This window comes from Microchirus variegatus, assembly GCF_963457635.1.
Source record: "Microchirus variegatus genome assembly, chromosome: 12".
Lineage (NCBI taxonomy): Eukaryota > Metazoa > Chordata > Actinopteri > Pleuronectiformes > Soleidae > Microchirus > Microchirus variegatus.
Window position 1 is genome coordinate 22,236,116 of NC_139813.1, and position 17,421 is coordinate 22,253,536.

The 17,421-nt window shown below is 41.0% G+C and overlaps 1 protein-coding gene across 1 annotated transcript; it reads right to left on the bottom strand.

Annotated features, from left to right (window-relative positions):
• Window positions 1-4,248: 4,248 nt before the first annotated feature.
• Window positions 4,249-16,384, bottom strand: LOC310934807 (vesicular inhibitory amino acid transporter-like; the record flags this gene model as incomplete). The annotated part of the gene is made up of 9 exons (XM_083898605.1): window positions 4,249-4,559; window positions 5,762-5,924; window positions 6,043-6,280; window positions 6,974-7,176; window positions 7,601-7,715; window positions 9,462-9,598; window positions 14,721-15,306; window positions 16,121-16,278; window positions 16,361-16,384. 9 exons carry the CDS (start codon window positions 16,382-16,384, stop codon window positions 4,249-4,251), a joined length of 1,935 nt encoding a protein of 644 aa, XP_083754731.1.
• Window positions 16,385-17,421: the final 1,037 nt, after the last annotated feature.

Consider the following 17,421-nt stretch of genomic DNA (forward strand, 5'->3'; position numbering starts at 1 on the left):
TGACACTTTCACTCAGTGGAGACTGTTGTTTAGGCTCTGAATCATCGAGTCTGAGTTATGTCAATAGCAATGTCGGGTCAGTCTGATCTGAGGGATGTTCCTCATTAAAATGAGCAATATTTCCTCCTTCTGGTTTGATTCGTGCGGGGTAAATATGTGCCCTGTGGACATGCATCGAAACAAACTCCAGGAAGAAAGGAAAGAAAACTTCAGAGGTGACTCAAATGGTTTAATTTCTCACACTGTTCAAAAAAAAAATGTGTGAAAAGTGAGAGGAAAGAAAAACGAGTAGGAGCAAGATAAGAAAAAGAAATTTAAAGAAGAGAACTGAATCACAAATGAGTTAAAGAAAAGGTCAACGGAGAGAGAGAGAGAGAGAGAGAGAGGGAGAGAGAAAAGTTTTCAGCTTCTCCTCTGGCGGTTTGATGTAACTGTAGATGAGTCAGGCGTCTGTGGGAACACTGTATTCCTCCTCGTCACGGCTCAGACATGTAAACACACAAGTAAACACACTCCTCTGCACCGCTGCACCATAGTAACCATGCAGTAAAAGAGCAATAAAAAAAAACAATGTGGATATGCACGTTCTATATTCTGTATTAATCCATTAAATGTTGTCTGATGAAGTATGAAGAGATGAAACGAGAGTTAGAGCGAAAAACGGGGGGAAAAGACAGCGAATGAGAAGAAACCTGGTAACAGATATTTTTCACACATAAAAGTGTGAATTCAAAACAACAACAAAACACATTATTTTCAAGGACTGAGCTTGAGTTTTTCCTCTATATATCCGACGTTCTTCTATTTCCTCTTCTTTCTTTCCTCCATCTTGTGTCCTCATGTCCTCCTGCACAACATCCATGAAGCTTCTGTGTGGTCTTCTTCTTTTCCTCCTGCACAGCAGCTCCATCTTCAACATACTTTGTCCAATATAATCACTGTCCCTCCTCCATCTCAACCTTTAAACCTTTGTATCCAAACTGTACAATCCCGAATATTCTCCTTTCTAATCCCGTCCATCCTGCACTCTTAGAAATAAAAGTGCTAAGTAGAACCATATAAGGTTCTTTGCTTGTCCTCATAGGAGAACCCTTTTTGGCTCCAGGTAGAACCTTTTTAAAACCCTTTATTCAGGAAAGGGGTTTTAAAGGGTTCTCTGGATCAAAATGGTTCTTCCATTAGTGTAATCAAGAAAAAAAGGGTTTTTCAGATAGAACCTCAGCCCTTGTAGAAGAACCCTTTTGGAACCCTTATTTCTAAAAGTGTACTCACTCTCAAAGAAAATCTCCAGCTCTGCTCCTGTCTAATTTTCCTACACTTACAGATTAGGACTAGTAACAAAGTACAGTGTGTTATCATAGGTGGTAGTTTATAGATCCCCCTCAGTGTGGAGATTCACAAGCAATATACAACGCAGTAATTAAAAGCGTGGTAATTAAAATTATCCCCACATTTACCAGCTGCAGCATTAAAGTGATGTACATGTTAATATTCCAATAAAATGGTGCACTTTTATGACTTTATTTAAGTATACAGTGATGCTAAAATGTGCTTCTTTACTGTGTTAATCGCTGGATTCTTTCCTTTGTTGTCGTCCTTTTCCTTTTGTTCTTTAGTTTTTTCCTCTGTCATGTTTCATATTACAAACTGTCTGGCTTCTCATGTTACAGCGTCACTCAACAACACACACACTCAGATGTGCGCACACACACACAGGCAGCTGGTGTGGTAGACAGTCTTTAAGCCAATACACCTGTCACCGCCGTACAGATATCCTTATCAAATGTGTGTGTGTGTGTGTGTCTAGACGGCACAGTTGAGGTCAGTCTCACTTGGTGATATCATGTCTGTCAGGTGTCCATCATTTTCTCTCTCTATCACACACACACACACACACACACACACACACACATGCAAACAGCACTGATGTCCATTCTTTTGGACAGTCTTGTAAATGCTCTTTTCTAGTCTTGATGACCACTCAAAGCAGCTTAGACTACAGTTTGCCCAAGGACACATCAGCATGTAGACATGTTCCGGTGCCCGGAATCAAACCTACAACCTTCAAGTTGAAAGACGACTCGCTCTACCGCTGAGCTACCATCGCCCCATGACCTTAACCTGAACCCTAACCAGGTCATGCCGAACCAGCATTCAAATATTCGCACTAAACTTAACCAGTTCCTTCAAAAATTAGGTTCTGCCTCATTAGGACCAGGTTTTTTTGCTTCTATATCTTTGTGAGCCCCAATCTTAACCCTAACACTAAAACCAGGTCTTAACCCTAAAAAGTCCTTGAAAGTTGACAAAATATCATGTGAAGTTCCCTTCAACATTAAATCATCATCAAAAAACAGAATGAGTTCTATTGTAGTTCAGCTTGTTCCGCGATAAATGACCGTGATTATCTCGTCTTTCTATAGCAACACAGACAGAGGAGAAGGAAACGTGTATTTTTCACTGTTTCGCCTTGAAATAAAGCAACAACAACAAAAAAAATCCCACACTTAGTTTCCCCCCTGAAAACTCTCTGGCATTTTTTTTGACTTAGTATGTGCGAGGTCTAAATGGAAGACCTCTTTAGTGAAAAGAAACTGCCTCCTTCCTCTGACGTCCAAGGCAATTTCAAAACTGCCTCTTATTTTTTACTTCTTCCTTTCACAGACACAAGGCCGTGTGTGAGGGAAACATGCTCTGAAAGTTTGGCAAACATCACTTATCCCCTGGACTCTACCATCCAGATACATGTATGTATTGTCTTTGCTGTCTTTTGTACAGTATAGGGAGTGCAAATGACAATGTTGTCAGAAAAAAATTACAGAATTCAAGGTTAACAATGGAGGCTGAAGGAAACTCACAAAATTCACTGACGATTTCCCCCCCGTACGTATGACATCATCCTTTATTATTATCAATATTCAATATGTAATTTAACATCCCTTCCCCCGATAAAACATGCATGATTTCATGTCTGCTCCTTCATCCTCTCGTCTCCCGCTCGCTCTAAAATGTCCGTCATGAAATTTGCATCGTCTTCGCTTGATTCCACTTGAGCCCCGGCGATGAACTGTGTGCAGTCGTTCACCTCACGCTGTCACACTCACACGTTCCTCACTGCTTTATTATTAAATCCACACACTGTTGTAATAATCTAACCCCGAGGGCTTGTCCCCCCTTGCCATAAAGTGAGAACTAATTTTAAAATTTTCTACTGACATATCTAATATTATTCTCGCCCAAATGAAATGCACCTGCTGGACTTTTCAATCATTCGTCGTCTACTGCTTGGGGTCGTCCCAACTGACATTGGGGTGAAAGGCGGGATAGGTCTGGAGATATTCCTGAAATGATGCCGTCTTTATTGGGGTAAGTTTTTGAAAACGGCAAAGAAAAAGATTGTTTATGTTTCGTGCCAGTCCTAGCCCCTTAAACGTTTAACTTGAAGTTATCTGATTTTGTCTAACGTGCAAAAGACAAACAAAATGAAAGATGTAAAACCTAGGCAATTTTTCCATAATTAATATGAGTTTGTACGCCACGGTACTGAAGACAGTCAAGGCTCTGTGTTTCCGTCCACTCCATTCTTGTGAATGTGTGAATTTCAAGAATGTCTCGAGAGAATTCCAATTTGGTACATTCGCTCTCTAAAACCTACCCCACACTAAAGATACAATGATCTTTGTAATCCTGAGAAAACACAGATTAGACGATGTGTTTAATCAAATGATTTCAGGTTGGAGATTCCAGGGTTTTGGTATCTCTGACAATCCCATGTGTGATTTAAAGTGTGTGTGATGTTTTGTACACGACTGTCGAGACGGAATCAACTTGTCTTGTACAAGTTATGGTTCTAAACAAAAGAACAAAAAGTACAAAAGAAACATCTGTTTCCTGGTCAACCCTCATTGGTTATTGCGGGGTTCTGCTCACGCCCCCAATCCCTGTTCAGTCGTAAAATATCAAACATGTTTAATACTTAATATGGAAGCCTCTGATTTGTCCAATGACGTTAAAATCACATCTGTTAATCCCTCACATAATAGGATAAATTTGGCCAGATAATCTCTTCAAATCAGATTAAAATCAGAAGGCAACCACGGTTGTGTGAAGGTCCAGATTGAGAAAGAAGTCTGGCCAGTTATCCTCCAGTGTGGGGGGGGGGCTTTAAAGGTGAGCGGCTTAGATTTTGGTGGTTTTGACCTTTAACCTTACATGGTGTATAAAGTAGAATCTACACACCTGGCCTCCCTACAGCCCCTCCAGCAGTCTCTTCACCGAGCAAATCACACCAGACGCGCTGCAGGTGACCCCGAGAATCAGTATACCGACATCTATCAAGCGGTCGCCCAAAGTGAGGCGAGCCCAGCAAAGCCTGAGGTGAAAGAGGCACGGCAGGATGAGCGTCATGGCCGACCCGGTCACACTGCCGGTCAAACCCATCAGCAGGGAAAACCTGGGCACCAGCAGGGCCAGCAGGTATGAGGTCATCAGCAAGGAGCCGCGGACCAGCAGGGCAGAGCCGGACACACGTCCACCTCCATGTTTACAGACGGCCGAGTCTGGAGAGGAGAAGGTTTGGTGTCACTTTGTGTTGAACCTGTAATCACATGCTGTTTATAGGTCACGTCATTCTGACTCAATGTTTTTCTGACTTTGCACAGAAATCCCTTATTTATAATGTGATCTCATTATAAGCGAGAATTAATGTCAGGTGACTGTGAAGCTATAAATGTCATTTTTATGGACATTTGTGATTTGTCCGATCGTGAAATGACGTCCCGTCGTCCGAGGTTAACAGGAAACGATCTATTTTGATGACTTCACCAGTGTTGACAGTCAATAAAGAGGGAAAAGTTCAGCCACGGTGACAAATGTGTTGACAGTCAACACGTTAGTTTCTGTGATCACTGCACCTCTAAAATGGCAACGACAAAAAGAGAAGAAATATCATGTGAATTTTGGTTCTCTATATAAAATAATAATAAATATACTGTATGAATAAATTATATATATATGCATGAAGAGGTAAAAGTCCAGCCATATGCACAGCCTATATTAAAAATGTATGTATGCTCTGGTTTACTGGTTGAATCCATTCAGGCAGTTGCAATATAGTGAGTTGCCACTAGGGGGAGTGTTTTTCCCTCTTGATTTACAGCGTCACTAAACATTTTCCTGAGTAGTTCATCGTATCAATTGCTGGTTTTAGTGGAAACTGTTTGTGACGTCACCGATAAGAATCTGAACGTCCTTTTTGAAACCTTGACATTTGCAACTAGATCGGTTTGGCAAACTGCAGCCAGGCTCCTATTGGACGACACCAGCTGTCAATCACACTGATGTCCACAGGAAAATGTTCACTGTTGTTACAAACCAAGTGAGAAGTAGAATCTCATTTTCCCATAGAATTCTAATCAAAATTAGGCTTTTTTTTTAAGCCCCCTAGTGGGTATTCAATATATTCTTATTTCCTGGTTGGCTTCAGGAGGTTACACTCATTCTTTTCAACTCTTCCTGAACAGAACATTTTGTAAATTATGTTGGAATTTATAGACGATAAAGCAGAATGAGAGGACACCAGTGTGATTGACAGATGGCACTTCTTGAAGGCAATGATTACTGTAGATCCAGTAATATAGATCTATATGATGAAGTACATCTACGTGGTCTAAACCATCATATGCCAGGTCTATTTTAAAGATGCAAAGTACTGTAAAATAAGAATAATAGCTAGTTTAATAACAGTAATAACAGCGTTCACCTGTCACCAGGCAGCTTTGTAGTATTTCAGCAGCAGAGTAGAATGGCAGAGGGTACGACAGGAGAGCCTTTGCCAACAGACACAAGTTGACCGGAGGTCGGAGTGCGGAGGGCAGGTTATCAGTGATGACCTCACTGGTGTTTGCACCCCAGGTCAACACGGCCTAATGGAGAGAAACAAGCGATCAATCAGCATGCGTCTAATTAGTTTACAGGTAGAAACCCTGATCTGAGCAGCTGTACACATCAGAGCTGTCGGTACAGAGAACACAAAGCACAAACCAGTAGAGAGAACAGGGTCTTCATCACACAGGCAGCACCATGAGTCCACGCCAGCATCGAGTCAAACTGCCCTCGGTCCTCCATGCTGCCCTCTAGGGGAGGGAGGAAGATCTGTGAGGTGTAGGAGAAGATGATGACGCCCACAGAGACCAGGAATTCCTCCGGGTCCACAGACAGAGACAGAGTGGACCAGGACCAGGTGCTGGCCAGACTCAGACAGTAGAGCATGACCATCAGGCTGACGGGGAATCAGAGACGATAAATAACAACGTGAATCTGGGACAAAGCAAATATATAACGATGATGTGTTTTTATCGTTACAGGACAGCAAAATGAGACTGGTTAACCTACAGATGTAACAGGATGATTAAAAGGCGAATGTAAGTACACAAAGAAATGGATAAAGTGAACAAATATGCAGATTTTGAACTTTTTAGATCAATTGAATGATCATAACCTCTGGATCTTGACCCCTGGTTCACTGCAGACACCTTATTATGTATGTATCTTATTACGTAACACATCAGTTTCCTGTTTTATTTTGTAGCACGTCATAGCTTGTGTGTGCGTACCTTTGTCGACGTGCACTTCCTGTGTCCCGTCCTGTTTTCCCTTGGCTGTGATCGTCTGCTCTGCCCTGATGTGAGTCACCTGTGTTCAATTACTCCTGCCTCCCTGGTGTATTTAGTCTCTGTGCTCCCATGTGTCTTATCCTGTTTGTTTTCATGCGCTCTGTCACATTCTGCTTCCCTGCTCACTGTGTTTTCAGGTATTTTTTCTATTTTTAATGCTGGTTTGCATTGTTTTTGCCTCTTTTTGTCCTACTATCATTTGTGTATTTGGGCTCTGTTTTTTTTTTTGCTGTTGTGTGATTGTTATGGAACAAAAATGACATGAAAACCAAGAAGAACATGATATTTTTTCAGATCACCTGATCAGTATATGAGCCAGAGAGCAGAGCAGGCTGAGGGTGGAGACTGGTCTGAGGTCAGTGAGCAGCAGACAGGGCAGCAGACAAATCACAGAGACCAGAGAGCACACTGATCTAGGAACAGCCAACCCTGACATACTGTTGGACAACAAACTGGTGGAGACGACGAGATACAAGGTGCAGGTCATCAACAGCTCAATGACCTGAAGGGGACAAAGAAACGGACCGTTGTGTCCCATCTATATTGTAAGAAACACCTTTATACACATAATATGAATTTAAAATCATATATAATGTAAGAGGAATCCAAGTCATTTTTAAGTCCCAAAAATCGACTTTTTTTCCCCCAACGTAATGATCCAAAAGTATGATGCAATTCCACAGGTTTCCAGTGCAACTCGTGGTGAATCTACAGTTTTTCTGAGGAGCAGAGAGTGCTCCACCATATCTCAACTTACTGACACTTGTCCCCCTTCCCGATAAAACTTTAAAGATGATTTATCTTTGTTTTTAGAGAAGGCAAGGCTTCACGTTTTTAATTTATAGGCTGTTTTTATTACAGATACAGAAGAACGAACGTGTGCATGTGTGTTGGTTTAGTGCTCGTGTGTCTCATGTTCGCGTTACCTGAGCTACATTTATGATCCATCCTCCGAGTCCAGGCCAGTTGGGCCACAGTCCTTTGCAGCAGGCCTCCACGATGTCCTGGTAGCTGTGCCGAACTCTGACCTTTGTGCCTTCGCTGAAAGATGGGAGTAACGGAATGGCAGTTAAGTGTATTCCAAATATGTACCTACCTTTTTACTTAATGTCTTTGATTTTCCCCTGTTTTGGCTTGATTACTCGAGTATGACGTAACTGCTGTTTTGAACTTTACTGCTTCTATACGAGATCCTCAGAGTCTCACTTCTTCCCGGGGTTATGTGTCTTTTATCGGAGTCTAAAAACACTCTGTCTGATGCAATTGACTATATGCACAGTGTCACTTACATCTGCTAAAAAGTATAACAAATATACACCAGCTCCTTAACTTCCAGTCAGGGGGGAGAACTTGAACTTTGTAAGGTAACGTTAGCGACTAAAACTTTCCGATATCGATCAGAAACATTTTATTTGCCCCTTCGCTCTTTTTGTTTACATTAGTTGCTATGGTTTGCGTTCTTCACCAGCGATGCTAATGCCGGTACAAGAGCCGTAAGCTAGGTTTATAGTCGCCGTAGTGTTACCGGGCGCGCGACAAAAATGACGTCAGTCCGCCCGCTCGTGTTTCCTCCGTGGTGCCCTCACTTCCGGGTCAGAAGTCGCGCTTCCGACAGGTATGGCTGCTCGCTGCGTTTGGTCTTTATGCTCAAGGCATTTGTGTTATGTTGTAGAGCGACGGGTTGTATGTGTGTGCTTCTCCGTGCGCCGTGTGCGCGCTGCTGTGGTTGTTTTGGCGCTGTTACGTCAGCGTCCTCTATCTCTGCGTTGCGGTTGGTGCTACTTGTTTGCTAATGCTACTAGGTGGCTAATGCTAATGTTTTTCTTTGCGCCGCTGCTGCCTTATCTGCGTTGAACGTGGATTTTGCTTATGTTCCTTTTTTGTTAATCCAGCTAATTCAAAACAAATTAATGTAAATTCGGTAATTGAGTTTTCTTTAACTTCCTCTTTATGTTGTGTAGTTATTAATTGATGTATCGGTTGCTTTAATGTGTTTTAAATAAAATGTTTAAAATGCTTTATATGTGATTTCTTCGTTTCCTAAGGGATACATGTTTACACTTTACAATAAGGGTCCATAAAGCATTCAGGAATAGTAAATTAATGCTTATGAGGCACTTATAACTAAGGGTTAGGTCAGATTATTAATGTTATGTAATACCTTACATAAAGTTAAATTATCTCCATGGAGGCAAAATTTAATGATCTGGTTGTGTGTACACTCATGAAAACTCTATCATCTATCTGTCTCGTTGTCGTCCTCTTCTGCGACTTTTGTCTCTTCTTTATTTATTTATTTTGGAATGAAAATACAGCACTAGCAAAATGGAAATGATGTTGCATTTACATGGATCAGACACGTGATGGCACCTAAAACAGTAAGCCTGTATCGGACGAGAGTTTCCGTATAGGCGAGTTTACGTGATATTTTTATTTTCCGATTACTTGCGTCCATGTAAACACATAACTACTGTTGTCTGTCTGTCTCGACGTAAAAAACCTGCGTGTAGTGCAGGGGTAATGGTTAATGTTGCCAGGCGACAAAAGATGTGAACATGATGGGCTTCATCAGCGTTGTGTGAACTAATTTTTACAATGATTTGAATGCACAGTTGTTTATATGTACAAGTTGCACCTTAAAATGTCAACAAAATCTGTTAAAATGAGAGGAAATGAGTCTCTGTTGTCGCCTGTTTTTCGTTACGGTGAAGAACAAAGTGCTTTATTGCGCTAGATCACTAACTGACATCAGAAGACCAGAATATACAGTAAAATAAATACTCATACCTTTGTTCGTCGTCGTACAAACAGGCCACCAGGATCCTCCCCGTGTAGTTACAGACCCACGCCGACAGTACCATCAGCACCAGACCCAGATAACCTGAATGCACCAGAGCGAAGGGTAAACCCAGCACAAAGATTCCCTGAGGGAGAAGAAAGACACATGGCGGTCTCCGTAAGTGACTGTGTGACCATGACAATTTTTCGTGTTTGTTCCTCTTTCCTCTGTACTGCCATTCTATCAAGATACAGGCAAATATGTATGAACACAACAGGAGAGGGTACGATAAAGAATGGGGGGGTAAAAAATTATTCAAAAGGAATGGAAAAATAAAATCCAAGGCACCCAAAATCATCCAATTCCAGATCAAAAGAAAGTAAGACATGTGTTACATGTGCCATGTTTGAAGACGGGGGGGGGGGGGGGGGGGGGAATCAGAAGTACAGGAAACCAAGATATGGACAGAGAGAAAGTCTTCACAAATCACATTTGCTCATTTTGCTGTTAGAGCTTTCTGTCAGAAATCATCAGTGGAAAATTCCTCCAAATGTCTCCATGATGGACAGGAAGAATATTCAGATGACTGGGTAAGGGATGAGGGAAAGAAAAGGCTGTTCATGGTTGGACTGAGAGGAGAGTTTTGGCGTGACGCCTGGAGAAGATGGAGGATGCAGAGGAGACCAGCAGGAGCAGAGGGAGGAGACGAGTCGGGCTTTGGACGATCACCAAGGGAAAACGTTAGCGGGTGCCAGAGAAAGACAGAGGAGAGGAGAAAACGGAGAAGGAGGAAGGAGAGATTTGGCCCTCGTGTCTGGAGAGCAGGAGGTCAAAGGTGGAGGAGGAGGAGGAAATCAGAGGAGAACGTTGTACATGTGGAGCCACATCATCGTCGTCATCACAGACACAAACACACACAGTGTGTGAGCGCGTAAACAGACAAGTGCACATTCTCCCGCTCTTTCAAGTTCCTATTTTCTAACTGGAGTCTGTTAGGCATATGCTGACGGGAGCTTTGATGTTCAAATGGAGCTGCTGGGGATGAAGCGAGCGGCGAAATCTTGATGCTCAAAAAGCGCTTGGATTCTGTCTCTCCTCTCGGTCCCTCCTCCTCCTCCTCCACCTCCGATTCTCTGTGTTTCTGCCAGCTAATTCCTCGTTGGTTACTCTGAGCACAACCTGAACCAGCTCCCAATCACAGAGGGGAAATGATGAGGGAGGGAAATGAAATCCCTGATTCGCTTTGAAGGAAAAGATGATTCTTTTTCAGCTCTGATATCTCCACCACAGTCTGACCCCTCGCACACCTTTAAATTGAGCGCATTAAGGCCGTATTTACCGAGCGCTTTAGCCGTCTCTTTTTCTACTTACATACTTTAATGTCAGCGGCGGTTTCTAGACTGCGACACATACATATTATTACATATTCACTGCTCCTCTCTGGACTTTCCCTGGTGCGGGATTTCAACCACTGCCCTCGAGGTCACGCACGATATTTTATGCAAGCACATGCCCTGAGCACGGAAGGTGATGGAGAAATGTCTGTCCTCGCCATGAGGGGATTAAGAGGAGGGGAAAACGCCAGCAGAAACTGCCCAGTTTGACATTTAAGTTACTTTATTTTTTTTTTCAGCCTCGATAAAAGTTAGACTCGAAAAGTTTGAGCTGCTTGTTTTTTGCCTCTTAAAACTTAAAGGTTTCAAACCTGCGGGCTGCGGGCCCTGGTATATGTATCGATATACATGTGTATATACAGTATATATGTATATATATATATATTGCATCATAAATATGCTTTTGTTGGGAAAAAAATGCTTTTATTTTGAAATGCAATGAAACATGGTTGTGAAGGCCATAATATTTTCTTTGTCTTCAATGGAAAATCTAGTTACTTATGAGATAAAATTAACTCATCAGTGTTAAGTTAATGCTTTTTAATAGATTTTAAACCAAAATAACAAACATTTGTCACTTATCAGTGTCATATTTGGCACTAAATTTAATATATTGAAGCTTCTATGAATCCTTTTAAAGAGAAACACCATTTTCTTTTGTAATTTTATGAATCTATTTGTTCTTATTAACTCCAGCCCATAAGATGAGTGGGTTTTAAACAAGGTTTGATCAAATGCTAATTAACAGACAATGATAATTTGTTTTTGACATTTCTTTGTATAAAACAACCTTTTCATTTGCTCTGTACACTTTATATATAACTCTCCTTTGAGTCAATATAGCTCTCCTAATTTGCATCTTTATAGATAATTACCAACAATAAAGCAAAGAAATGGAAGCAGAAGAAACGACAACAAAGGATAAAGTAAAATAAAAAGCGTTAAGAGTTACATGAAAATAAAAACATAAAGGACACAGCAGCTTTATGTATTTTGAGCCCATTGTTCACCACTTTTCCGATACTTCAATTGAGGATAATTTGGGGCGACGACGATGGCAATGATGGCGATATTATGTTTGACTGCAGTTTTTTAGAACGTCATTATATCCCATGACCCTGTGGTTTGTGTTGCAATTTTAAAAGGAAAAAAATGGTGCTTTACAACCTTCAAGGTAAAAAATGTAACTCATAAACTGAGTCTCCTTCAAACGTAGGAGGTAGAATTAATGTCATTTGTTGCTCAATGTCAGAGGATTTCACTGGACTTTGCAATGAAAAGGCACACACACACACACACACACACACACACACACACACACACATAAAGTGGAGCTGCCTCATTAACAATCAAACTTTCAGAATATTCCCATGAGAGCACAAGCTTGTTTTTTTTTTTTTCATTTCTGGCAGCAATTCCAGTCTCTAATAAAAACTTTATTAAGCTGGCAGACAGTCATTTATACTGGCACCAATAAAGCACCAGTGGAAAATACATATTTTCTTTGTAGCCTTGATAAGAGATAAAAGTGCTGGTCTTTTTTTTTTCTATTATTAAGACATCTGTTAACAAAGTTTTTCTTTCTTTTTTTTTTCTAACTTTCTAATAATATGTCTTGATTGTTCCTATGTGGTCACTCACCAGCATCTGAGCTTATAATTAATATTGCAAATATCCTCGCGGCTCTCATTATCTGCAGGAGTCACCTTAAACCATCTGTTTGTTGAAGGGTTCCTGTTGGAATTGCAAGCTGCGGGGACACGTTGATTAAATATGATGAGTTCTGTTGCACGGAGATGATAAAAGTGACAATATTTTTGATTTAAAGTTAATTTAGTTGAGGGATATGTGGTGTTTTTCTTCTCCGGTTTCCTCCCACAGTACAAAAAACATGCAGATTTGAGGATTAGTCAAACTGGAGACTCTAAATTGACCCCTGCAAACCTCACGTGGAGGATAAAGTGGTAGAAAATGGATGGATGAATCGTCTTTTTCATGACCCAGTTGGAATGAGGGCCTTTTTGCATGGAGTTTGCATGTTCTCCATGTATTCATGGGTTCTCTGGCTCCCCCCTGGAGTTTGCATGTTCTCCTCCACGTGTGCACAGGTTCTCTGGGTTCTCCGGTTTCCTCCCAGTCTAAAAATCATACAGATTGGGGGATTAGGCAACCTGGACACTCTAAATTGACCCCTGCAACCCTCATGTGGAGGATAAAGCGGTAGAAAACTGATGGTTTTGGAATGAGGGCCTTTCTGCATGAAGTTTGCATGTTCTCCTCCATATGTGCATGGGTTCTCCAGGTTCTCCGGGTTTCCTCCCACAGTGCAAAAACTATAGATGTGAGGATTAGTCAAACTGGACAAAATTTAATGTGAGGGTGAATGGTTGTTTGTCTCTGTGTGTCCCCTCATGTAGAAGATAAAGCTGCAGAAGATGAGTGAGTGAGAGTGATGCTCTTTTCCCTTTTCATCCCAGTTTTGTGGGGGTTTCTGGTCTCTAATGACAGCTGCAAAAAAATATAAAATATCCTGGCAATGAGATAGAGGGAGCCGCATCAATAAACCAAGAACAAATACTTGTTTATGTGCTAAATATCATGCATTCATACATGTATTTATTTATTATGGGCTGACTCCAGCATTAGTGCTGATCAGGAATCTGCATGTTTACAGACGTGCGTTTCATATTCACGTAATTCACTGGAGGAGCATGTGTGTGTATGTACTGTATGTATATGAGTGTGTGTGTGTATTTATTACCTCTTTAAGACATCATTTCCAGGCATAAACACTGACCTTGTCAGGACCACAGGTCCTCATGGAGACCAAAACCTGATCCTAATGAGGCTTTTCTGAGGAACTAGATAAGATTTGATTTGGTTATGTTATGGTTAGGGTTAATATTAGCTATAACGCTTTGTTTACACTGTTCAAATGAATGGAAGTCAGTGCAGTAAATATGTGTGTGTGTGTACACAGTATTGACTTCCTGATATCATTATGTATTCTCTACGGACTCTGCGACACTGTTCAATTACACCACAGTTGTTCAGTGGAAGCACACATTTACATGAGCGCGGCGGTCGAATATATACAGCCCAGAATTTACAGCATAATAAGCCATTAGCATGACAGCCACGAGGACGCACTGTGACCCAGAGTTCTTCTTCATTTTCTGATCATGTGTTGTACGTTGTGTGTTTTAAATATGCTTGAATCCTTTGGCACGTGAACAATTATTGTCATTTATTTTTATTTTTTGCCTTCTATATGAGGATGTGTAAAGAAAACACACAAATTAACGGTGATGAATTAATATTAGTTGCATCAAAAGGAAAAAAAGCTGCTCTTCAAAATGTGAAATATAAGAAAAGAAAAAAACACGCAGCACTTAACAGATGGATGACTGAAAAATAAAAACACAGTGTCAGCTGTGAGACTGTGACCTTCAAAGGATGGATGAATAGATAACGGATGAATGGATGAGCAAAACTTCTCAAAAAGAAAGTATTACAAAATAACAACAACATTAAACAGGCACAAGCAACCGTAAATGAACAAGAGTTAGGTTAAATTGGAGTATGAGAATGTGTATTTATGACCGTACTTTCTTTCTAGCTGTTTTTTAATATATAATGGGTACCACTCCTCTATTTCTAAGTACTTATTTCTATGTGAATACTATGTTGTGGACATTTTAAGGTACCCTTTTCTACCAATTCTATTCTATTGTGTCTGGAAAAGCATAAATAAAGCTTTATTTTGGCGTTAAAAATCCAAAATCTGTGCTGTAAACATTTATATTCAGTAATTTTTGGTGTTCCTTTTGCTTAAGCATACATGTACATACTGTATATACTGCATACATGTACCTGTATAGCGTTTGTCACATTCCAGCCAGCCTCCCAGGCAGTGATGGTGGCAGATGGGTTCAGATCTGTGGTGTCATCACTGAAGCTTCTCCCCTCTCTCTCTCCTTCCACTCGGACCATGAAGTGAGAAGTCCTCTCTGCTGTTTCCTGTCCGTCCCCTTTTTCTTGTACACTCCCTTTAATCAGTTCCTCCGCGCTGTTAGACACGTTCTCGTTGTTCTTCTTCTGGTTGGAGATCGGGTTCTCCTCCAGCTGAATCTCAGACGCTCTCTTTGCTTTCCCGTAGCTTGTGGTGTTTTTGAACCACAGCGATTCTTCGGTGGAGGACACGGCTGAGGTGATGGTGATGCTTCCAGGTCCAGTGGAGATCACAGTGGCTCTGGTTTCCTTGAAGGTTGGTGGACTGTGGCGCCATCCGGTCCTGTTAGGAGCAGAAGTGTCCGACTCACTCAGAGACGAGCTGTGGGAGCTTGGACTTCTGTTTGTGGTGCGGTGGTCAGCGGGTGGTCCACTGTCCTCACCGTAGGTTCTGTCCAGCTCGTCACTGTGGGTCAGAGCCACCATCTCCTCGTCCTGATGAATCAACCTGCAGAACAAAAACAAGTTCTCAAATGAGCGCTTAACTAACATTTTGGTATTAAACACACACTATATACATTTTAGTTAAAGGTGCCATATGTAAGAATGTGGCCAAAAACGGTTACAACATTCAAATTCAAAATACAGAGGTCTTTTAGGTTTCTTTTTCTAACGTAACTGGCAACCCGTGGTTGCTCGGCAGCTGAGACTCTACTGACTGCAATGATTGGTAGATGGCGGTAGGTGGCGCCACATGCAATACATGATTTGCAGTCTGCGAAATATTTTTTTTTAATGCAAATATTTTGTCTGTACTGTTGTTGTTGGTGAGTTCAGTTTGTTATATGAACATTATTCCTGAGTCTCTGTGACATATTAAAAGGATTTTATGGCCAGTTGCTTTAGATTTATTACATAATGCACCTTTAACATAGCTCTTCTAATTGGTATTACTTGAGATAAGGGAACACATATTCCATTAACTAGGTGCTTACTAACATATATAAGTAGCATACTAGCCCGTTATTGGTAATTCTACCTCTATTGCAACATGAATTAAGATTTTTCCTACATAAGGTGCCAATACGTTCTGAATATTTACTAAGAAAGGGCTAGTGTGCTACTAATATGGATGTTCGTAAGCACCTAGTTAATGGTGAATATGTGTTCCCTAATCTAAAGTGTTTAAATAATAACATAATATAAATAATATGTATACAAGTTGTAGTTGAAAATACACACACACACGGAGTGTTATCAAAAGGTAAACTCAGTAAATCTAAAAACCATTAATGACAATATTAAAGTATGCCGTGACTCACCTTGTGGTCCAGTTCAGGTGTAGCCTGGACACAGCCCATCCCCACAGAGACCCAGCAGCAGACCAGGGCTGCCCGGAGCTCCGAGCCCAGTGAAGAGAGCCCATCTTCAGCCGCACAGTCTGTGGAGTCAGCCTCTCTGCCTCTGGAGCTCTGAGGCTCTGACAGTAGACCCATAACCACACACTTTATACACACAAATAGTCATAAGCACAACATTCACAGATGTGTGAAGTGACTGACTGACAAGTCGGTGGAGTGTAACATTATAATACGCAGGTGTTTTCAGTTGTGAAGTAGTAAACAGATATAATGGCCTCAGAAATGAAATGCAAGAAAAACCCCTAAAAGTAACTTATATAAAGTTTGTATCTCTTGATTTGCATTTGCATGTTTTTGCCCCAGTGTGTGGTGAGTGGAGCTGGGCAGCAGGAGGAGCCATAGAGCAGAGGTGCATGTGACTGAGTGGGCCCCGACAGGACCAAAAAACTTCCAGTGTCCAGTTCTGTTCTCTGCTTTTCCCCCTCTCACATGAGCTCTCTGTAGTTTCTCTGTCGTTACTCCACCTCTTCTCCATTTTCACTTCACCATGCAGTCAAAGCTGTGCTGCTCTCTGTGTGTTCTGGATCCCTGTACTGGTAAATAACTGGTCCCACATGTGGAAAGTCATCATACAACACTGTTGACGAATTTGACTGAAATTAAGTTTAATATACTTTATTGGTATCAAATAGTTAGTAAAATATGCTTTTTTAATAGATGAAGCTCACTTCTTGAGGTTGTCATACTGTATTTCCAAAACACCATAATGTAAATTTAAAAAAATCATGGTATTAATTGGTAATAGAGATCCAAAGCGACTGAGTTGATTAATTAAAGGTACAGTGTGTTGCGTTGAGGAGTCTATATTGTCAGACGGAGCCTTTAAAATACAGCATATACATTTTTTAGACACAGATCATATTGTCATCTTGCACTGCCATCTTTCTACAGGAGCCCAAATGGACAAACCAACAAGAGCCTGCTCTGCAATACAAAGAATTTCATCCTTTTTTGTACGCGATGGCCACCGTAGTTCCCTGATGCTCATGGGAAAGGGAGAAGTGAGTGAGTAGCTAATTGTTCCTTACTGAAAATCAGTCTTGTATAAAGAAATGACCTTAGTAGAAGTTGAAGTCACTCTATTTATAATATTACTTAAGTAAAAGTATTAAAGTATATGAAATTTACTGTACTTAAGTATCAAAAGTCATTTTCTGATATAAAATGTACTTTGGGGAGTTAGCGTTGAGCCATGGTCGCTC